We start from the raw sequence: 21,255 nt of genomic DNA, 5'->3' as shown, positions 1-21,255 counted from the left end.
GCGGTATGCAATCTGCCATAGAAACACTGCAACACCTAAATCTTAAGTCGTCTTTTATTAGAATTAATAATTGCTCTAAAGATTACATTGGAAAATTTTTATTGTGAATTACAAATTGTTTTTACGGGAGTGATTAACACCTTCCTGGATGACATGCAAGTTTAAAAAGAAGGTACTAAAACGTTAACTTTTGGTTAACGTAATCATTATACTGGTACAATAAACAAAATTTTAGTATTGTGATAAAACAGTTATATTTATTTACAGAATGCATTTGATCGTACTGACCTCTGCTTAATGCAGACAGCTTTTTCTGTTTCTTAGTTATTCATTTGCGAACTTTTTAATTATTGTCTTATGTACCTATAGCCAATTTATTTTGTCTTTGCTCATATGCAGCAGAATTTTGTCTGGCTTCGAAAAGGAATGAAACCATGCAATGATGGCAACTATTTGACAACCTTTATTTCACAAAAATTGCTCTTTTTGACCTCAATCATCAGGGCCGCACATAAACGTATAATTTAAACTGCCTAATTTATAGCTGACCCGCCAAATTAAAGCTTAGCTCAGAAAGCAGCTCTAGCATGTATTATTTTGCCGCTATTCAGAGTTATAAACCTAGCTAAAAATTAAACTTTATCCTTCCACAAAATTCTGAACGAGCTTTTCGATACAAGTCAGTACAATGTTTTCGCAGTTTTCCAGCTTTCTAAAGAAGCAGTTTCTTACACGTATAACTTAACGTCCGCATCTCACAAATCACATTTGATCTGCCTTTTCATTAAGATTATCCTCATTAGTCACGTGCTATCATTATCAGTTCTCGAGCTATTACCATTATGATTACTATTAATATGTTGCCGTTCCATCATTCCCATTCTACCACGGCATTTAGGAATGCAGCGTTTTCAAAGCAGGAAGAATATCTCGTTCGCTAACAGACATGAAACAGCAGTATTTGCTATTGCTGTAACAGTAACTGCGTTAAGTGTATGTTGCGTCTAGTTTGTATGAGAATGTCCTTGTGTAATCATGTAGACGTATTTCATCCTTAAATTACAATTTGTATGGTACATCAATTTCCTTTGCAGTGTCACGGGCCGGCGTTTTATTTGTTCTTATTACTACACTGCTTTCCCACTTGCGTATCCATTCAGATGAATCAGCTCTATGTTCCACCGCATTTCTACGATAGCGGTTCTGCGAAAAACAGCTATAGTACTTTTGTATTATTATTACCAGAATTAGCCCTGGGTAAGTTGGCGCGTGATAAGCTCAACGAAAAAATGGACCAACTGAAGAAAACTTCGTCACACACAAGGTTTTCTTTTACGTTTCTAATCCGTTGCGTATATATCACACACATAATGATATGGGCGAGCATGGTTTAATCTTCTGCAAATTCTGACGAAGTCCTAGCAAATACACGTCCTGGAGAACACCCCCTGAACACTTCTTCGTCCGATCGGAGTATATTTTATGGCTGTATTACACCTTTTTAGGCGGGCTACAATATTCTCAAAATGCGACAAACAAATCAGACGTCGAGATGACCTCTCAATACGTCTGCTCGATAGATTTGATCTCATTATTTCTGCTGCACTTCCCATCTTTCTGTAAGCCCTTACGCAGCTACCACGCTCTACGCTGTAATCATTCATACCCCGATAAATAACGGCCTAATGTCCTATTTTCACTTAGGCTCGTATTTGGATTTTATTTTTCATCGTCTTCAAAAATATGTGTTACAATTGCGCTTCCAGGCACGTCAAAATTAAGAAAACCTGACTATGACTTAACATAGACCAAACACGCATCGGACGATTTTATTTTTGTGTACTTCCTCAATACCATCCGAATCCTATTATCGAGAGTTTTTCACACGCGCAAGCATTCAAAACTTATCGAACCACCCATACGCTTTCTATGTCTATCATTCAATGTATGTATATGTCATTACTCAGACCGCTTTGTTGGTTCATGATACAGTCTCTTCAGTCAACAGTGAGATAATCCCCATTCACAAAACTTTTCTTCCATGTAAAGTCGCTTGCTCTCGCCCGTGTAGGTTTTGTTTTGCTGTCACGTCTTTCGTTTTGTCATAAAAACTTATGTGTAAAGAAATAATATTGTTTTGCCTAATCGCCACTTTTTTTCTCACAACCACGACAACTGCTAGACAGAGCAATGGCAGTTGCGTTAAAGAGGGCGCTCTAATTATTATTTTTACCATCCACCTCTCATACAGATACCGTAGATACGGGATGAAGTCGAATTTCCCCGAAACCTAATGCCGGCGCACAGTTATCGGCAACAGAAATGCAGTAGTGATTAAGTAGCTGCTGTAGGAGTTCGTGCTCGTCCATCAGCTCGAGCGCTTCGATCCTTTTAAGCTCGGCGCTTGGAAGAGCCTGGTACACTTGAAGCATCAACCACGATCGGACATGGGGGAAACCGCACCGCAACAGCCGTGCTTCTTGGCTAATGAGATCCTGCGCTGCCTCTAGTCCCTAAAAAATATGTCACGCAATTTGGACAAATAATCCTATTAGACTAATGTTCGTATATATATCTATAACCTGATTTTTCGTGTAAGCCTTCACCCCTAGATTGTCCACAACTCAACTTACCAGGAAATGACAGTCCCTGTGCTTGAGATTTTCAAGCATAACCTCGGCAAACTTGTCGTTCATGTTTACTGGGTCATAATTGAGTAGAACTGCTTTTTTAAATGTACCTGGAATAGTAAACGAAAAAGTGACCGCGGTAGACAAGATCAGTGACCGCCAATGTTACGCGCAGGCAACTTTTGGCTTGTACAAATTGAATAAGGCATAACTTTTTAAAGTACAACGATATGGTTGCGTTGCCCTCTAATCTTCTGAAAAGAGGTTGATCTAAAAAGTACGTACTAGAGATGTAGTTCAGCAGAGCTTCGCAGTCGGTCGGTGCCATATATACAAGTACACATTCCGCAATAAACAGCGTTGGCAGCTGAGGATCAAGTCGACAATCTTGGGAAAATTTAGTAGCAAGCGTTTGCAGATCCTTCATGTCGACCCCTACAAGGTGGTACCGCGATGAGTGGATGTCACACTTCGATAGTCGAATATCATCATCTAGAAAAGTCAACAAATACAACGGATAAGAATCAGATTAACAAAATGAAAACGATTCGCCGACAGTACACTGTGTGCATTCTTGAAAGATGTCCATAAAATGCCCACGGTTGAGTATGGAAAAATTTGAATTACATAGACTAAGCATGCAAATACATTTATATTTAAACCCAAAACACGTACATTTAAATGCAATGATCGAATAGCAATATAATAAAACTTGCTAGGCGAATATATAAATTGCAAGTACAGCAATACTGATGCTATTAAGAACACAAATGCGAAGTATTTTACCTTCGCCGCTAGCTATCTTTTCGAGGAGGGTTTTTCTTAAGCGAATATAGTGTACTTTTCTCATTGTAACCGGAGGGAAGTCCACCTCGACAAAGGCTTTAAGCGGCCGATTTTCCTCTTGCAGTCGCCAGAATAAAGTGTCAAATCCTGCTCCAAGATTGACAATTTGCGCCTGGCTGCTAGATATCTCGAGAAATTTATCCACTAACATCTTGATTGCCTGCAATAAAACTATAGATGTCAACAAAGCATCTCGCTGGGTTTAATGAGCCCCTGTACTTTACCTCAATTACAGCCTGTTGTGAAAAATAAGATATTAACTTTATTGGTTCTTGATGCGATTAACGTCTTCAGCAGCCTTAACCAATGCCGTAATTTTGTTTAATGGTTTGTACTTTTAAGTTGCTAACTTTACTTTTACTGTGAAAACCTAGTTTTTGCTTAATTAGTCAAGTGTAACAGGGGCAGAGAAACGGCGGCCACAATGAGATCTCCATCAAATTTAAATAATAAGCGCTATTATCGCAATGACAACATCTTATACCTGTACACGTGCAAAATATCCTCGGTTGATCTCGGGCGGTTTGCGGTCCCCGTGCTTGATAAAATGTTGCACGTACGAATCATTCCAGTAGCCGCGTTCAACCGCGGCCCGTTTACAAGCCGTAGCATCATCATTTGTCTGCATGACGGGCTCATCCGACTGTCGCTGGGGCCCGCTGTAGAGAGGGGAGGTAGCGGATCCGCCTGCCGGAGTTGTTGGCGATGGCGTGGTAGGTCCGACATCTGAGTCGGACATGTTGCGAGCTTCGCCTATAAGGTCTGGGAATACAGATAAAGTTACAACGCACATACATATATTTTGGCATCTAAAAAAATTGGTACTGACGGTGCCTAAAGTATAATTTAAACTTTAGGCACCGTCAACACTAAACGAGAAAAAAACGATACCACCTAGCTTGTTTAGCACGACACCGACGTGGCACTTGAGTTTCTATATCCTGAAAACTGCATAAATACTATTCTATATATAGAAGGGACTAGCGCATTTGACGATTAACACCCTGAGCAGAGCGAAGATTCACACAAAAAATGATATAATACAACCATGAGCAAGAATAAATGATGGAACACGTCATGTGCCAGCTTCTGTAGACAATACAAATATACGTTTAAAGAAGGCCGAAAAAACAGCCTAAATTAATTGGTCAGGCGACAGAAATACATATAGGGTCTATGGGGTCCTGCCAATGTACACTCACGGCCTTACTGTTCCTCAGAGGTATACATTGATGGTACTCTGGTTACAAATAATCCGGCAAGAATAAACTATTCGAAATGGATTATACCATTCATACCTTCAGGATAACATCAATCCTAGGTTCTGAGCCACGAACAAGTAAGGTGTCTATTTTGTTTATTCTACAGCCTTTGCATAAAAAAAGACATATAAATTATATAACTAAATTGATATCCGGCCGCCTGTGGATATCTAGCACCCTCCTGCCGGCCACTCCTACGCCCGGTTTTTAGCAGACTAATTTTGTCATTAGCATTAGTGGTCATGTACGGCTTTCCGCAGATAATCAATCCGCGATGTTCGAATCTGTATAAAAAGCTATTATTAAGATTTCGCTTTATTAGCTATACAGTAGACATCTATTTATTGGATGCCTTTGTCAAACGTAAAATTCTCTTTTCATAAAAAATCCGCCTTCATAATAAATCATGTCATGACAAAAATTCGTTTCGAGATATTTAGAAAAATATTCTAGAACACCCTGATAAAGGATATCATTTCCCATTTGACAGTTAGCACGCGTATACATATATATACTTTTATTTATTGCTTGTTACTTCATGTGACAGCGTCATAGTCCTGCAAAAAGTCACCGACCAATTCTCGCTAATATTGATATAGCGGTCGCTGTCATCTACCGCGTTTTCTCGCAAAATTCATTCAGATTTCCGTCCGTGACAAAATCGCACTGATTCTAGAAACCTTTCAACACTGATTACTGACCACACAGCCACAACAATAATATTAATCACAATAACAGGGGCACGTATTTTAAAGGATTTACCTTTTTTTTTTTACTTCTGTCAGATCGCACACTCACTTTCCGATTTCCGTGCATGCGCTCGAAACATAAACTTACGTAACATGGACTAGTAATTATAACAACATAAGCCCTTGGCATGAAGCATTAATAATAATGACAATACATCGTGGCTATTACCACAACAACTACTAGTGTCACGATCGTATAGTGTAATAGCGTTTAGTCGTTTGCGCGCCCTGCCAACCGAGATGACCTCGTCGTCGCGCATAACGAAGACTGACCGACTCGTCTCAAAGACTCTTCCACTTCTTACCGCCACTGGCCATACCAAGACGAAAACATGATCTCTAAGCAAACGCTGCTGAATCTCTCGAACGCCAAAAATGTGCAGCTCTGGATCATGGTCAATATAGCCTCCGCCTAAAGTATTTTATCCTAATATTCGAGTTAATCCTAATATTACTGTTATTCGAGTCGGTGAGAATAACCGGAAATCTGCGAACAGCAAGCAAACACCCAAAAAATCGCTTAGCTGACAGAACGGAAGCGGAGAAGCAGCTGTGGCAACAGCAGCAGCGATGAGATGCTAACAAATACCATAATGGTCAGATACCACGCTTCTACTGATCAGGAAAGCAGAGACTGTGACTCAACAAAAATAAACGGCAATCCTCTCTCATTATCCACTTTCGTGTTGAACAAAGCGAACAGTGCGACTGCCAGTCGCTCAGTTATGATTCTTGAATTGAGGCCGTCAAACAATGAGTCCCATCTTACAAAAGGAGTTGTCGTCGTTTCTTTTTGAAGCAAACTGCAACCTTCAAAGGCCGTCGAAACGCGCACCCACTATCCTTCTATCGAGGTATTGCTTGTTAACATATAACTGACAATTATTGAGAAACGTTTGCTTATCTTTTGTATTTTGTTTTAGTAACATGGTAAATTATCAGATTTGAAAATACTTGCTTTTCGGTTAGACCGCATCAAATATTCCGTCGTAAGCATCGATGATACTCTACTCACACAGCAACGTAGGCCTGGTAGAGAAGATCAAAAGGGCGCAGCAGCACGAACCACTCTGCAGGTGCGCCTCTCTGTTTCTGTCTTTTTACGTATGGATATAACTATCTCTGTGATATGTATTCTGCCAATGAAACTACCCTGCTGCTTTGCTGCAGCGGTCCCCGTAGTTAACACTGCATTTACGTACTGTGTCTATATCTGATCGTTCTGTCTGTTTGTGTATGCATCTGACTGTGCATCTGTTTGTCCGCCTGCTGCAACTGCCTTCTGTTGCCTGGGAAAAGAGTCTCCTGAGATAATCCGTTCATTAGATATTCGCCTCTCAAGTGGTCGTTGCTTACGGCAAGCACTATGTCAGAGGACGAGATATAACTGAGTGGCAGCCTTTCTGTCGGCCGCAGACACAGGGTACTTGTGCTTACGAGAGACGCTCAACATATGTCTGTAGGATTAGGTTCACTCGATGTCAGATCAGTCATTTAAGGAAGTCGAACTGCTCCGAAATTCTGTGAAGTTGTGGTAAGTGGCTGCTGAAAATGATGATTTATGCCTGCCGATTGAACGTTTCTAACTGAACAGGGCTATTGCTACAGATGAACGTAAATAAACGAGCACAATCGTGGACTACCATCGGATGGAAGCAGATAAAACTCGTTTTTGAACAATACAGTACTGTAATTTGATTTTTACGTTACTCGTGTTCTACACCACATCTACGTATGTATGCAGGAAACGACAAGGAAGAAGCTAGTCAGACTGGAAACAGTTGAATTGTTAAGAACATGTGTTGCTTAGCATAGTAGTATTTGTTATAACTGCTCAGTTAACTAAAAAAATTATAAGGCAAACAGACTTCAATTGTATAATACTTCATCTAACTTAGTATAAAGCGTGTTTCTTTGGTATTGCAATCTCTAGATGTAATGTAACCTAATGCATATCCTATTCATGTTTCCAACTACTTGGCAATGATATGTTGGCCTAATATGTGAGTATGTGTTCGTTGTTGCAATGATCAGCTGTTCAAGATTGTAGTTACACACCCGAAACGAAGCAATGACAGACAGCGATATAAAGCAAATCTCACGTCAGAGAAAAGACTGTAAAGGATGCCGAATTTTGGGTGGCTTAGGCCTGATTGGCGCTTCATGGTATGTCTTTACTGGGATACGCAATCAGCATCCACAGGCTCGTCCACTCGTAATTCTATTTGCTGCTGGTCTCGGCTACTGTGGAGTGGCTCGGTTTGCACAGTGGCCACCTTTTGATGACCAAGGAAAGATTGATAGCAACATGCATTGACTAACGACTCGATTTATCAATATATTGGCGATAATTCATAGGCCGTAAATGAGGTACGAAGCCTATATGCAAATCAAAGCTAAATGATGTGCTAAGCTACGAAGAAGCCAGCAGAAAAAAACGTTTATATTTGCACGAAGGAAAGTCAATGTTGTAAATAAACGTTTCACTGTTCAATAAACTGCTCTGGTTTTTAACATTAACCCTATAATCGTGTCCTAAATAGTTAAAATAGGCAGAAGCTGAGTCACTTATGTTTAATTTGATAGACTTGCACAGTTTGGGATAATTGTTAAAAGATAAGGTACACTGTGAAAATACACAGAATAACAAACAGATAATCTAATTCTTATATATGGTTACTGAAAATCTGAGGAAAAACAATAATGTTATAATCGTAATAACAAAAACTAGCAAATATAGGGTTTCAAATAAAGAAATACAGCAGAAAGATCCCACTGAGTGGCATTGACAAAAACTGCTAATGTGGACTGGCGATCAAGACCATACACAAATATACCGGAAGTCACTGGGTTGCCTATGCAGATACTAAGATGCCGACTTTGTAGCGTTGTAGCACCTTTGTATCGGCTAGACGAGCAGCATAAGTGCGGTGTTGACCCCGGAGTGGCTCGATTTTAACGGCCACTCACTTTATTGGGGTGCAATATGATATATGAAACGGTCTTTATCTTCCTTGCCAAGCTTATGCCCACCTTCGATTTTATGTTTTGTGATAAAGCTATGCATTTCAGTTAAAGCTATAGCACGTAATCTAGAAGCTTATTTTGAAGTTCTCTTGTGGAAACACCACCGGATTGTAATAGACAATTAATCGGAAATGTATTACTGCTGGGCTGAAATGCTTTTATCGTTTCGTCACGTAGATCTACGATCGTGTATAGATATACGCCTTTCTTGCGCCTCTAGTGTCAAACAGAGCTTCAACAATCACATTTTTATCAGCATAATATAGGCACATATATACGGGCCTATAAAGTACGATATCCTTTGACGAAGAACGATATATTTAACGAAAACTATATCTGACACATGGGTTCTTTATGAGGAAGACGAAAGCTCTTATCAGTGGGATAAATAGCTAGCTTAAATAGTTTAGGTAGTTTTTACGGAAAAGGGACCGTTTTTTTTTTAATTATAGGAAGCACAGTCTTCAAACCAGTCTATTTGTGGCGCCACAGCATGAGAATCACTCTCTATTTTCGACACTTGGGCCTTTTGCCAAAATAATTGACTCGAGAATGAAGTTTTGTTAGCGTTCACATTTAAACTAAACTGTAAAGTTCAATAACCAAAGTCTTCTCTAAAAATTGAACGTTTACTTTATGCATTGTTCCAATATAGAAAGGACAGGGACTATGTACCCGTTTCAACTGCTTATTACAAGTAAAAAAAACATAAGTGGACCTGTACGCGTCCAATTAATTTTATTTTCTGCAAAAATCCACTTTTGTATTGACATTCGTTGTAACGTCTTTAGGAAGTTACCTTGCTTTTATCGTTTTCACAGCTGAATCGAATTTTTGAATCAAGACTTTCATGATGTATCAGTCGACAGTCATTCTCTGAAGCTACAATACTCGCGATTGATTCGAGTTGGACGTTGAAACCACCATTGACAAACATGTTTGAATATTGTAAGCTTTTAGCGAGGAAGTATCACTCGACACCGGAATCATTCAGGAACACTGACAAATAATAAAGAGGATTCCTATATATAAACGCATTCTGTTTCATAATGATACAAAAAACAACGTTGTCCAAGATGTTTTATCAGCTAGGACTAATTGCACTTTTCTATGTGCATAGTTTCTTTACGATTTTGCAGTTGTCTTTCGATCCAGCGGTGAGCATTCTTTTAAGTCATAATGGCCCATTTGATAATAACTGCAGCTGAAGCACATACCACCTACTGCAGGGATGAATGCAGAACGGTTTTTCTATCTAGTCAAGGAGTTAGACTACTAATATCAAAGCTGTTTATTTACGATTATAGAAAAAGGTTTGAACAGTTTTATCTATTATCGGTAGGAAGCTAGTGAATAATTTAGAGACAAATGCACTGAACATATAAACCATGTTTAGCGAGACGGTGACAATGAACAATCGTAAATGAGCTTTTAAGCAAGCTTGCCCCTTTTCACTGATAACGTGAGTAACGCAAAAAAAAAACGTGTTCGATGATGTATTTCACAACGTCGCTTGAGCTTTTTCTATCCGCACCCCATCTATACAGATGTATCAGCAGTAATCAATAATGCATCTACGTAACGCTGTTGTCATTGGGCGAAAATATATTGGCCATGTGCGCTTGGCTGCAGCCACATGAAACAGATCTGGAATGGTCCACGGTCTTGATCAACCAGCTCCAGTTGTTCACTCACAGACCAGAGAATATTTGTTATTTTTAGTATTTATTCAATTCAATCTTTAAGCCATAGTAGTGCTTTTAGTGCAGAAGGGAAACTCGTGTATTGCAAAGATTTTGTGTTACTTCGACCGCATGCGCCTTATAGACAACTGACAACGGGACTATACTATACTATAACGATATGGAAACTCAAAAAAAAAACCCCCCCCCCCCCCCCCCACAAACAGGTAAATTTACAACGTACACATCTAAATCTCGTATGAAGTGTATGGTAAGTTACATTTTAGAAGACAGGCTCAATAATTTGCCGACCCAACGACACAAGGCCTAACGAAGCTCTGTCATTTACTTTTAGGAGCGTGCTAAGTGCGTATGTCCTGCTAACGTTTAACTAAATGTTTTTAGTTACAGAATAAACTTCTTTTAGAATCAGAAAAGTAAAAATATTCCTTTGCTCAAATGTCATGTCCCTAAAAATATTTCATAGCGGCGGTCGCGTTTTTAATAGGACCCGCAGCTCTGTCACCCTGGATTTGTACGCTAATAACTAACGACGTGAAGTCTGGTGAAAATTTCCCGTCGAGCTAAGAGAGGTACATCTCTTTTTCTGTGACACGACTTTTGAATAAATAGTCGCAGAATGTTAAACATAGGTTGTGGTTTAATCAGAAGAAGTTAAAACTTCATCCAATTGTTTGTTTCGCTTTGATATAATCACATTATTGATACCGTTCTCTACTTTCCAGTCTTGGATATAACGTTAGTAATGGTTATATATATAGCAAGGGAACTTCAGTAGCGAATGCACCCTTGTGACTGACTTTTAAAAATAGTTTTTGATTATGCTGAATGACAGCGCCGCTGATGGTGCATACAACCCTTTTGGAGCGGATGCTTCTCAGTTCTCCAATCGAGTAGTCCATATTTCTTTGTGTTGTTGTATCGGGAATAATCTACGATGTGGCGGCCATAAACACCGACCTATGCAAGAAAAAAACGAATTGAATTCGTGTGCACTTCTAGGTTTGTTGAAACTATAATGTCCAATGAGATTTCCTATTGAAGACACTTGTAAAGAATAATGTAATGTTTTTTTCTTGTCATACTATATCTTCATTCTGTGCTTACTGGCCGACCTCCGCTCTGGAATATCTCACAGCTTCTGCTTCTGGAGTCTTTCACAGGCCGAACTGTTGAAGTAATAAGGCGCTCGCTTTGGACTTCGTAGCCCCGCAGCCGTTGTTTTGTCGCTTTATTTCATTTTATATCTCCTCGTTACCGTAAAGATACTCCCTGTAAGACTGGTATTCGGAAAACTCTTTTGCGCGGATGTCCGATTTTTGCTAGGGCATGTCTCACGATGGGCAATATGCACAGGCCATTGTGATATTTCGACTCTCAAATGGATACCTCATTGCCATTACGGTGGCACAGACACTGAAATAAACCAACGTCGTAGGAAGCAGCACGATCTGCTAGAGACGCCAATCCGCAAGTTGTCACACCTCAACGTGTACTATACATGCACTGTTGATTAGAGCAGTTCGTTTTGTTTGATACTGTTAAGGAATTCTGTTAAATGTTGAAACAAGTAATTATATTTCAAAGCGTCATTTAATACACGCAGGAAAATACAGTGTGGCGAGTATTTTCCTGCGTGTTAAATCTGAAAACACATTTGTCATGACCTTTTTTGCCAGAGCGACTTCTCCTACTATCTGGAAACTGTGTGTTTGGTTATTTGTATATTTGTACTATATGTTTGACTATTAATGAGCTACATGTTCTCACTGACAACAATGAAACCACCGTAGAAAGGTCATGTATATTATTGCGGGGTAAATAGGACAATGTTTTCATAGGTACCCATTAAAAAGGATGTTGTATTACAATAAGTATTTAAGTATGGGTGTAGTGCTATACTGTATAGTGCTGTGGTATGTAATACTTACTTATTTTTAGGCAAGAGATCGTTGTAAATTAATATCTGCAGCTATACTTTTTGTTGTTTATCTATAATAGCGCTACCTTTTGACAAGTGAAGTTGTGTAACATCTTTACCTGGTAATCCTAAGGACGTGTGGTGGTCTAAGTTGGAACCCAGGTATAGACACGCTTTGTTTTGCGCTGAGGTCCTGATGGAATACTTAATGGCGATCTCTCGAAGCATTTAGCAGAATAGTACATCGTGCTTATAGATAGAAACAGTATGTTTTAACAGCCAAGCGTAGCAATCGACCGCTTTCGCTAAACAGTATATCATAAATGAGCAAATGGTTTTGATAAACAGACGTACAAAGATATGTAATACGATTTGCAGCATTTGTGCTTAAGACCATCTGACTAAACGTGTATTTGATTGTTAAATATCGGCATCTTTAATTAAAAAAAAAGTTATGTGACTTCATGTATCGAGTCTTTCTATTAAATATGTGCTCACCAACAGTCTTACTGGAATATAAACACATGTATGTAAATAAAACAGAATGAGCTTAGAACACTTAGACAATTTCATGTTACGTTTAATTCGTGAAGAATCCTGGAAGCAATATCCACAATATAGTTCAGACAAATCGTGGAGTATTTATGTGTCGTGGGCAAAACTCTGAGCAGCTTGCCCTAGCCATTGCCATGACATAATGATTGTCATTGCCTGAGTCTGAACTAGAGCGAAAGGATGAAAAATACTGATAAAGGAAATAATTTCGTTAACCGCAAAATATTCTTATTACATAACAGACGTCGTGTAACATTAGCTAATTAAAAAGTCATCTTTGTAGCCAAATGCAGAGTCCTGAAAGAATTTTAAATGTCTCGAAATTGGCGTATGCCTGTAGCTGTGTTCTCAGCGACGCAGCCAGGCGATGAACAAAAGTTTCTTGGGCTTAGTTAAGGATTTTTCAAGGGGGTACGATCGGCACGCATTGATTACACTGAACTAACATAGATAGCCAACAAAGAAAACACGCATTTGTTAATCTAAGGGTAGAATTGAAATGCGCACACTTTTTAAGGTTTACGCGTGGTAATATCGTATTATTAAAATTTTCTCTACTTATTCTATGTAAGGTAGCGGTCTTTTATAACTAATGTTTATATCCCAGCTAGTTTGTTAGGCTTCCTGATCCTTTCACCGACGAAAGCAAAGGCAGCTTTCGAAAAAATAAACCTAAAAAGTCGGTAGAAATTCAACATTTTGTCAGTTATTAGTGCTCAAGGATTTTGTTTGTCGATGGATGATGGATAGCTTGCTAAAAACAGGTCTGTGCGATTTCAGAAGAAGTATTTTAGTGTTGGTATTTAACTTGATGCTGACATGTAATAAACGGATAATCCTGCAAGGCTAGGTTTTTAATCATGGTCTTTCGAATTCACTATGGGATCGACTTCAATGTCATATTCTTTCATTAGCTACTCCGCATAATACTCTTTATCGTCGTGCGTTGTGGAGCTGCAACCTTGAGCCTGAGTTTCTGCTTATGCCATCTTTACGGATGAAACGAGACACACACATGTAGCCCTTTATCCGAGTGCCCTTATGTCGAAGGTGAGGCGAGACTACAAACGGCTTCACTGGATGTATCATTCGGTGTGGTCACAAAGCTATATGCATAATGATTCTTTTTCTTTTGTTTTATACACGTATATATTTTTCTAACGTTCAATTCTGTCGGGAATACATCCTACTACTTTCTACAGCGGCAGCATTTTTGAAAAAGTGGAATTGTGCTTAAGCTATGTATAGAACAAAGGAATATAGCACCACACTAGGTAATTTCTTAGGCCCTACGGTAGCTAGATGGGTGACGTATTCGCGTGCTAAGGGACGCGTTGTGGTCTAGGCTCGAACCCGGGCATAAACGCACCTTCTCTTGGGAGACAGGCGTCGGATGGAGTGCCTAACAACGATACCGTAGGTAAAACATACAGATAACTACGTATTAAAAGCCTATTATGATACGCAATTAGGATTGTGGATTTGTAATAATAATGACACTATGTTGTTCGAGTGTGTAAGTTACTGATCGGGCAGGACAATTTGGCTTTTAAAGAGATAAAAGGCCAAAAATTAATATCTTATCCCTTTATCGTTTGCATATTAAGGCCAACGTTCCAAGAACGCCTCAGCAACCGTATATCTGCGGTCAAACATAATTTCACTGTCGGTACATAGTGTGGGAAAATCGATGGTAATATACGCTACGGCACTTATCGCCCTATTGAAAGCACATGAGTAATCGAAATCGTACGGACTTCCTGTTGCCACGCTGTGGTTCAAACCTGGCGAGAAGGTCGCGCAACGGGCAGCATCCGTTGTAGTTAACAGCAGCGGACGGTGCCCATTGCCACCCCACACATCGATGAAAATATTGAGAAATAGGGAAACATTGACCGCTTCCTTTTTAGGCCATATTTTTTAATAATAAAATCCTCTGATGGTCATTGCGTTATGAATACGCGTTAATGTCTGAATCTATTTGGCCCTGTCGACGAAGTCACTTTTTCATCTACCTGACACCATGCAGGTGCCCGATTCCAACTTGGTAGACGCCCAGGCTTACAAATGTTTCGTCTTTAACGATAGTATACTCCAGGCGGACTTTTCGCTGATAATAGTTACACGGATTGTCTATAGAACACACCAAATGTGTTTCCCTCTGTCCTGGATCTAGCTGATAACAAACCTTTCGTAGTTTTCTTTTTCGTCGTCGATTTTTTTGATTTAATAACGCGTGTCTCGACAAAATCGCATATTAAACCCACAAGAAACACATTGTCCGTGCTCTGTTTTATAATACGTCAAGAGATGAAATTTTTTATATTCAACAAAGGTTACGTCGTTTGTTAAGCATTATAATGCTATCTTTGACGGCTACAAGCTTTTTATCAACAAGGTATATATAGATCTGATGTTAAATCAGTTAACTCAATAGTAGTGTCGTTTCAATAGCAGTGAACGACAAACGACAATTACCTATAACGTTCTTATAAGCATTACCTTTTCCTAAACTGATGAAAAATCAAAATTTACCATTTGATCGAGAACCTCTTTGACATTAAGCTCTATTAGCGTTTTGTCAATTTGTACGCATTTTCGACCTTGGTCTTAAATGAAAATGTCAAAACAAATAAGGATATTTGCGCTATGGTGTAAGCTTACGTACTTTACTGTTCCAAAACATCCTTACACGGCATTAAAGCATCGACTACATGATGCTAAACGAACTCATGTAAAAAATAAATTCAAGTATTTCATCCTTTCTATAGTGAAAACAAAGGCTATTGGCAGACTATACCTCAAAAAGCGCACATCGGCAAAAATACACCTTTCGTTACCGTTCGGTTTATAGTTTGCAAAGGACCTTTCCCAAAATCTCGACCAAGATCAGAGATACCGATACCTTTTACATTTCATGGTAAATATTCAGATATTACTTTTGATGTTTCGTAGTATCACGGTTACCGGAAAACCTTACTGAAGTAGATTTAAAGTTGGAAAACGACTATGTACCAAGTGGAAGAGACGTAGCCGGTTACTACGAAAACTTGTTACCCTGCATAAAGGCGGGTGCGGACGGTTTAATTAAATATATAAATTGTTCATTTAATGACCACAGGCGCATCCAGGGAATGGATCCAGCAGGTTGTTCTAGGAAAGGGCTAACGGGCAATGGCCCATGTAAAATTTCCAAGCCAGAGAAGAAAAGAGTGAGTAGAAGACAACTTAAGACAGAGTCCTTTCATATGGTCCTTGATATTACGAACGTATGTCAGATACGTTCTCTTATTAGTTGCCTGTATACTGACAATGTACATGTGTAGTTAATCAAAATTTGAAAAATCTTGCTTATACCTAACCTACTAGAGGGGTAGAATTTTGCAAAACAAAGTTATAACGTTATACAAAGTTATATAAATAAACGATACATCTAATTCTATAACACGTACATGAAATACGATTTTCATATATTGAATAATTAAGGTACTTTTGTCGTATTCACCTTATTTGATAGATAGAAATCAACAGCATAAGACAACGGGGAGACCAACGTAGACCAACTGGGCAGGCCCAACTGAATATTCTGACTTGACTGGCCTATTTTTTTTACGAGTAACTGACACATCAGGTCGTACAGCAAAATCTAAAGATAAATGTCTCACGCAATAATAGGGGCATTCGAGCTTACCGTAGCGTGAAACGATTCCCGGCTAACTTTTTTTTTTGAGGCTATGGATATGGATCATACATCACAGTTAACTCTATCTCAATGGACCAATTACGAACATTTGCTTAGCAATGTATAATCTATGCTGTAACAATATTGTTGTACATTGCAACGATGGTTACCTGCGGCATCATCCGTAACTCGTAGTTAAACGCACTTTTATATTGCCTCGTAATCAGTAGTTAATCTAGATTTATCAGCAGCCTATAAAAAGCTAGTATGATAAGAATGGTCATTCTTTAGCTATGGCAGACGAGTGCTAACTCGGTATCTTAAACCTGACGCAAGTTCTCCTCGAAAAAGAATTCCCCGAAAAAAAACCGCCTCGCTTTGTATTTGTTCCACTCTAGATTATCGTTTATACCATGCCAATAAAAATACGCTAGACTTCAATAAATACACTTTATTTACAAATACATTGTGTACGTACGATCGTTCGTACGTGTAGCTTTAGCATTCTGCGTATGCGCTAAACAAATTAAATCATACAATTTTTTTCATTTTGTGTGTGTATACGAATTTTCAAAAGAACACTGGTCGCTCGTTAAACATTTTCAGCTGGCGGTTTGATCAGAAAATGTCAGATTAAAGGAAAACAACATATACACCTTTATATTTTCGAAATGGCATGAAGAGAGTCACGCACTCGTAGATACCGCCATCGAGTAAGGACGCAGACGGAACTTGAAGTTCATCAGCCTTGGTCAATCTCTTTGTTTCATGTAACATAACTTATAAAGCAACTACTGTGTCGGTTCTCTCTGATGTTGCCTAGGTAAAAGATGTGAGTGCGCACGTGCGGCGTAAACGATACTCTAATTCATAGCCCTGTCAAGTGAGTCTTTGAATACTGACTAGAGCTCGTTATTATAGGGTTATGGTAGTAATCATAATATTGTTTTGTTGTTATCATGGCTGTAATGGTGGATATTGTACATTTCACACTGCACAATTTCACTTGAATCTATACGTGCGCGTACACGAACGAGCGCCTACAAACTCAGGCGATACGTTAATATTAGTAAAAAGTGTGTATCGGTTACCTAAAATGACGGGGCATCAGATTCTATCTATCTACAGCTTTTCTCGTTAATCGATTTTTTCATAAGGTAATAAATTGTCTTGCTATTTCCGCGTCATTCTTCCCTTTCTATGAAACGATGTCAAAGTTCTTAACAGCAGGCGAGGGCTGATTTTTCCTGTCAGGACTTTGTCGAATTTCTTACTGAGATTTGGTCTTCGTTCTGAGTGTTGAGCCAAAAGCGTAAATCAGGGCGTTTGGTGTCTGTAGAGGCGCTGCCCACTGGGGAGGACTTTCCAGCACGAGATAGAGCACATAAGCATGGCAACCTCGAGCTGAAAGGTCTTTCTCGGCGGGCAAACGCTAACACCGTTGAGTGAAACCGTGGACGGCTTCAGAAGTCGCGCAGCTGTCAGCTCTGACGGCTAAAATGAACTCACTTGTTTTCCCTCCAAGTTGTCTTCGTTAATCTGCCCCGTTGATGTTGTTAAGTGAGAAGTTTCGCTGTTGTTTAAATTGATAATTATGCTACTCTACTGCTATCTGAGTACTGCACTTTCAACGGGGCATCATAGAAACACGACCGTATTGTTATTTACAGGCTTTTAATGCAATAAAAATGGAAAGTAATGCAAAGACAAATGTTTTATATAATAAGTGCCAGGTTTTGCGTCGTCGACCTTGCGCGAAGGGTAAATTGTACCATATATGAACGATTGACCAAACAATGCCTGTTATTTTTGTGAACGTGAAGCTCAGACAGTTATAAAAACAGATGAAAATTTAGAATCAGGTGAATTTACGTCGAAATGATTTGAAGAAACGGCGCAGTATTGACAAGATGACAATATATAGAACATAGAACGCTGGCACATATGACACAAGTGGTACTTATGAATAACATACTATTTGAGCCGTTGTTTGCCGGAAGATTTACGTGTGTTTATGTGTTTATCTGCCTGGTAATTGACAGTTGAATCGGTTAATTGCACCAATTTCCGGCAAAGAGCACCAACTATATAATAATATTAGTTGTTATACAATATGTTTGAATTTAGTATGTTTCATTCTATCAGTACTAGTATTATTATCATCATCATCATTGTTATCAACATGTTTTTTTGGTTAAATCTATTGATATAGCTACGGGTTTTACTTGCAAAGGAACTCGAGTGATATGTACGTTATTCTTGGGATTTACTTTTCTTGCATACACCAGTGGCACCAATATCCCCCAGGACCTTTAAATCGTCCGTCGAATTTCTAGACACGACAGAGCAGAAGAATTACTAAAGCATGCTAGTTTTCTTCCGAAGCTTTGACTAATAAAATTATGATTGACTAATGAATTATATTGTCCATTTGAGTTTTTGTTTTAGGTCGCAGGCGGGTAAAACGTAGGGAATTAGTGCCATTGGGGAAAACATTTATTATATGTCCATAATTTGCATCCCGTTAGATGGTGAAGAAGTACCAGACTAACAGGTATGGTGTTCGTCATTGATTAGTTAGCAATAGTGATTAGTAATAATGCTTCTTACTGCTTCACAAGCCAACTTGCTTTACCAGTCTAATTATTGCGGACGCTTCTATTGCACTAGTTACACTTTGGAAACGGAACACTATCTATCTAAGATCTTCATTGACGTGGCTTACAAACACGTTGAACTAAGTTAGAACTTTTCGTATATATGGCTTTATATATATATATATATATTTATATGTACGTAACATGTGCGTCAATAAAGTAATTATAGGGGGGTGTTGTATACTCGCTATCAAAGGTAATAGTATTTGTGTTACTCTACGTACAGGCGGAACTGTCGCATATCAATATCATCCTCAGGACTTATTACATCAAGTATTATATAGGCATCACAACAACAGCAACAGTAGCATCACGGACGGTATATTACATTATCAGTGCGCGTATATTACAAAAGAAGAACTTTTGTAAAATCTTTGTTTACCCGGTTGTATAGTCGATGATTGTAGTTCAGGGCAAGTTCGGAGCGCAACGATACTTCGATCTCTCGAACGAAGGCTACCGCGGTCCGCTTACTATGATCTTGTAGAGCCTTTATAGCGATTTTCAGCTGGTGATGGTAAAGCAGAATGAATCCCGTTTGTTACCGTAAGAGTCTTACTTGTGCAGTGTCGTACACTGATTAAAACTTGTAAATGTGCTCTCATTTTTGTAAGCTAATTGCGCCGCCGTGTCCCTGCCCGACTATGGACAACTGGCCAGTTTCATCGTCAAAGTTTACGCAGTCTAAACAAGCCTTCCCATTGTTCCCAAAATCAAAACAAGCGGAATTATTTAAATGTGTGTGTCTAATAAATACCGTATTCGCACGTGTTTTCTACTACGACAGCGGACGACAAGGAGTGCATTATTAGGAATGGAAATCTCGTGTCGTCAAATTGACGGGACATACACTAGTTACTCGTTTTTGTTGTAATTTTACATGTTTTATTACTATTCTGACTGTTTACAATGACACGCCCTTCAATTAGGTCTTTGGCAAGGCGGGCAATCTGGTAGGTACCGAAATAAGGTGGCGGTAGCAGCCTGCGTGCATTCTTCAAATAATAGTAGGTAATATAGACATGCGGTGTTATTGATAGAGGAATACACAAACAAACTATCTCACTCAAGCAGAGGAATTTTCAGTAGTATGTGTCTGGGTCTATGGGCAACGTTTCCTGCCAGACTTGCAGAGGCCGATGTACATAGGGATGCGTTACGATTTCCTATGTGGCGCCGGACGCCATAGTAGATTCCGCAATCGAAACTAGATCTAAGGGGCGCACGCCTAATCAGGCGAGAACCAAGTAGACCATCTCACGTAAGGGTGTTATCATATGTAGAAAATAACGGCGGAAACTTTTATGATGAGGTAGGGGGTCTGATAGCGTCGGGCGGCTACGAAATTAAACTCGATAGACAAATGCGTACACGATCCTTGCATTCTCGCCGAACTATACGATATAGTTGTGACGTGCGTGTAGACAATATGGCGCTTGTGGTAAAACTAACAGTGCGCATAGATCAGAATTAATGATCTGTTTGCTTGAGCCCACGCCACACGGTGACAGTGGTTCTTCCGAGAGTGATATAATTCACACACACACACACACACACACACACACACACTCACATATTAATACGGCGTTTCACTGTGCACGTACAAATATTAGACGCATTTTAAATAGCCTAGCATAGGAGCGTTATATGCGTCGTCATGATCAGTTGCTACGTGACGCACTATTACGTAGTGAGGGAAGCTACGATGCAATGATATCACTGTTAGTAGTGATTCCACTATGGCATGCATTATATGTACAAGTTGATTGTTGTGTGGTCGCAATTCTCACTATGTCGTCTTTGACATTGGTAGATGCTGTTGGACTTTGCTCGTTATGCTTCTGCTCGGTCCACAATAATCGTTGATACGGGATAACATCGTACGTCGGTGATGCATTCTCATTATTATATACATATGTGTAGACAGTTGAAAATAGGTAAGTTGTTTTTAACGCTGATCCCTGACACAGCCAAACAACAAAGCTAGAGTCAATTGAGACGGTGAATAGAACAGCGTCACGAAATATCCAAACGACAATTTTTCTTTAACGAAAATAACAAAAATGCTACGACGACAGCAGCCCAACTGCTTTTTACCAACGACTTCGATCATCGTTATAATTTCGTTTTATAGAATTTATGCTGTATTAAAATAACGATTTCAGCCGTAGCCGGCGTGCGGCTGCGACACGCTTGATGTTGCTGGACGCTAGTACACGCCAT

General features: G+C 39.3%; 1 protein-coding gene and 2 long non-coding RNA genes across 14 annotated transcripts in view; 2 read left to right on the top strand and 1 right to left on the bottom strand.

Annotated features, from left to right (window-relative positions):
• Nucleotides 1-440: 440 nt before the first annotated feature.
• LOC111250336 (leucine carboxyl methyltransferase 1) lies at nucleotides 441-7,022 on the bottom strand. Of its 6 annotated transcripts, none has more exons than XM_022805421.2 (6): nucleotides 6,690-7,022; nucleotides 3,961-4,238; nucleotides 3,417-3,636; nucleotides 2,916-3,122; nucleotides 2,634-2,740; nucleotides 441-2,513 (listed from the first exon to the last, which is right to left on the bottom strand). In XM_022805421.2, the coding sequence occupies exons 1-6, from the start codon at nucleotides 6,808-6,810 to the stop codon at nucleotides 2,244-2,246; spliced, it is 1,203 nt and encodes a 400-aa protein (XP_022661156.1). In that variant the 5' UTR covers nucleotides 6,811-7,022; the 3' UTR covers nucleotides 441-2,243. The 6 variants fall into 6 exon arrangements, with proteins under 6 accessions (XP_022661156.1, XP_086833978.1, XP_086833979.1 ...); XM_086977852.1 differs by having other exon boundaries at nucleotides 3,961-4,229; nucleotides 6,446-7,018; XM_086977853.1 differs by having other exon boundaries at nucleotides 3,961-4,229; nucleotides 6,503-7,018.
• A 5-nt stretch (nucleotides 7,023-7,027) lies between these two features.
• Nucleotides 7,028-8,007, top strand: LOC147759060 (uncharacterized). Its single transcript, XR_015319434.1, has 2 exons — nucleotides 7,028-7,219; nucleotides 7,522-8,007. It is a non-coding gene; the product is annotated as an uncharacterized LOC147759060 (long non-coding RNA).
• A 12,054-nt stretch (nucleotides 8,008-20,061) lies between these two features.
• LOC147759059 (uncharacterized) overlaps nucleotides 20,062-21,255 on the top strand; it is a 48,261-nt gene continuing 47,067 nt past the window's right edge. For 2 of the 7 annotated variants that reach the window (XR_015321720.1, XR_015321725.1), the window contains exon 1: nucleotides 20,062-20,912. This is a non-coding gene — a long non-coding RNA (uncharacterized LOC147759059). Of the gene's footprint in view, nucleotides 20,970-21,255 lie in introns of all 7 variants that reach the window. The other 5 variants (XR_015321733.1, XR_015321731.1, XR_015321721.1 and 2 more) reach the window with 4 other exon arrangements.

This window comes from Varroa destructor, unplaced genomic scaffold (assembly GCF_002443255.2).
Source record: "Varroa destructor unplaced genomic scaffold, Vdes_3.0 BEIS01000001.1, whole genome shotgun sequence".
Lineage (NCBI taxonomy): Eukaryota > Metazoa > Arthropoda > Arachnida > Mesostigmata > Varroidae > Varroa > Varroa destructor.
Note: the sequence above shows the minus strand (reverse complement) of the source record. Positions and strands in the feature narration are given on the sequence as shown.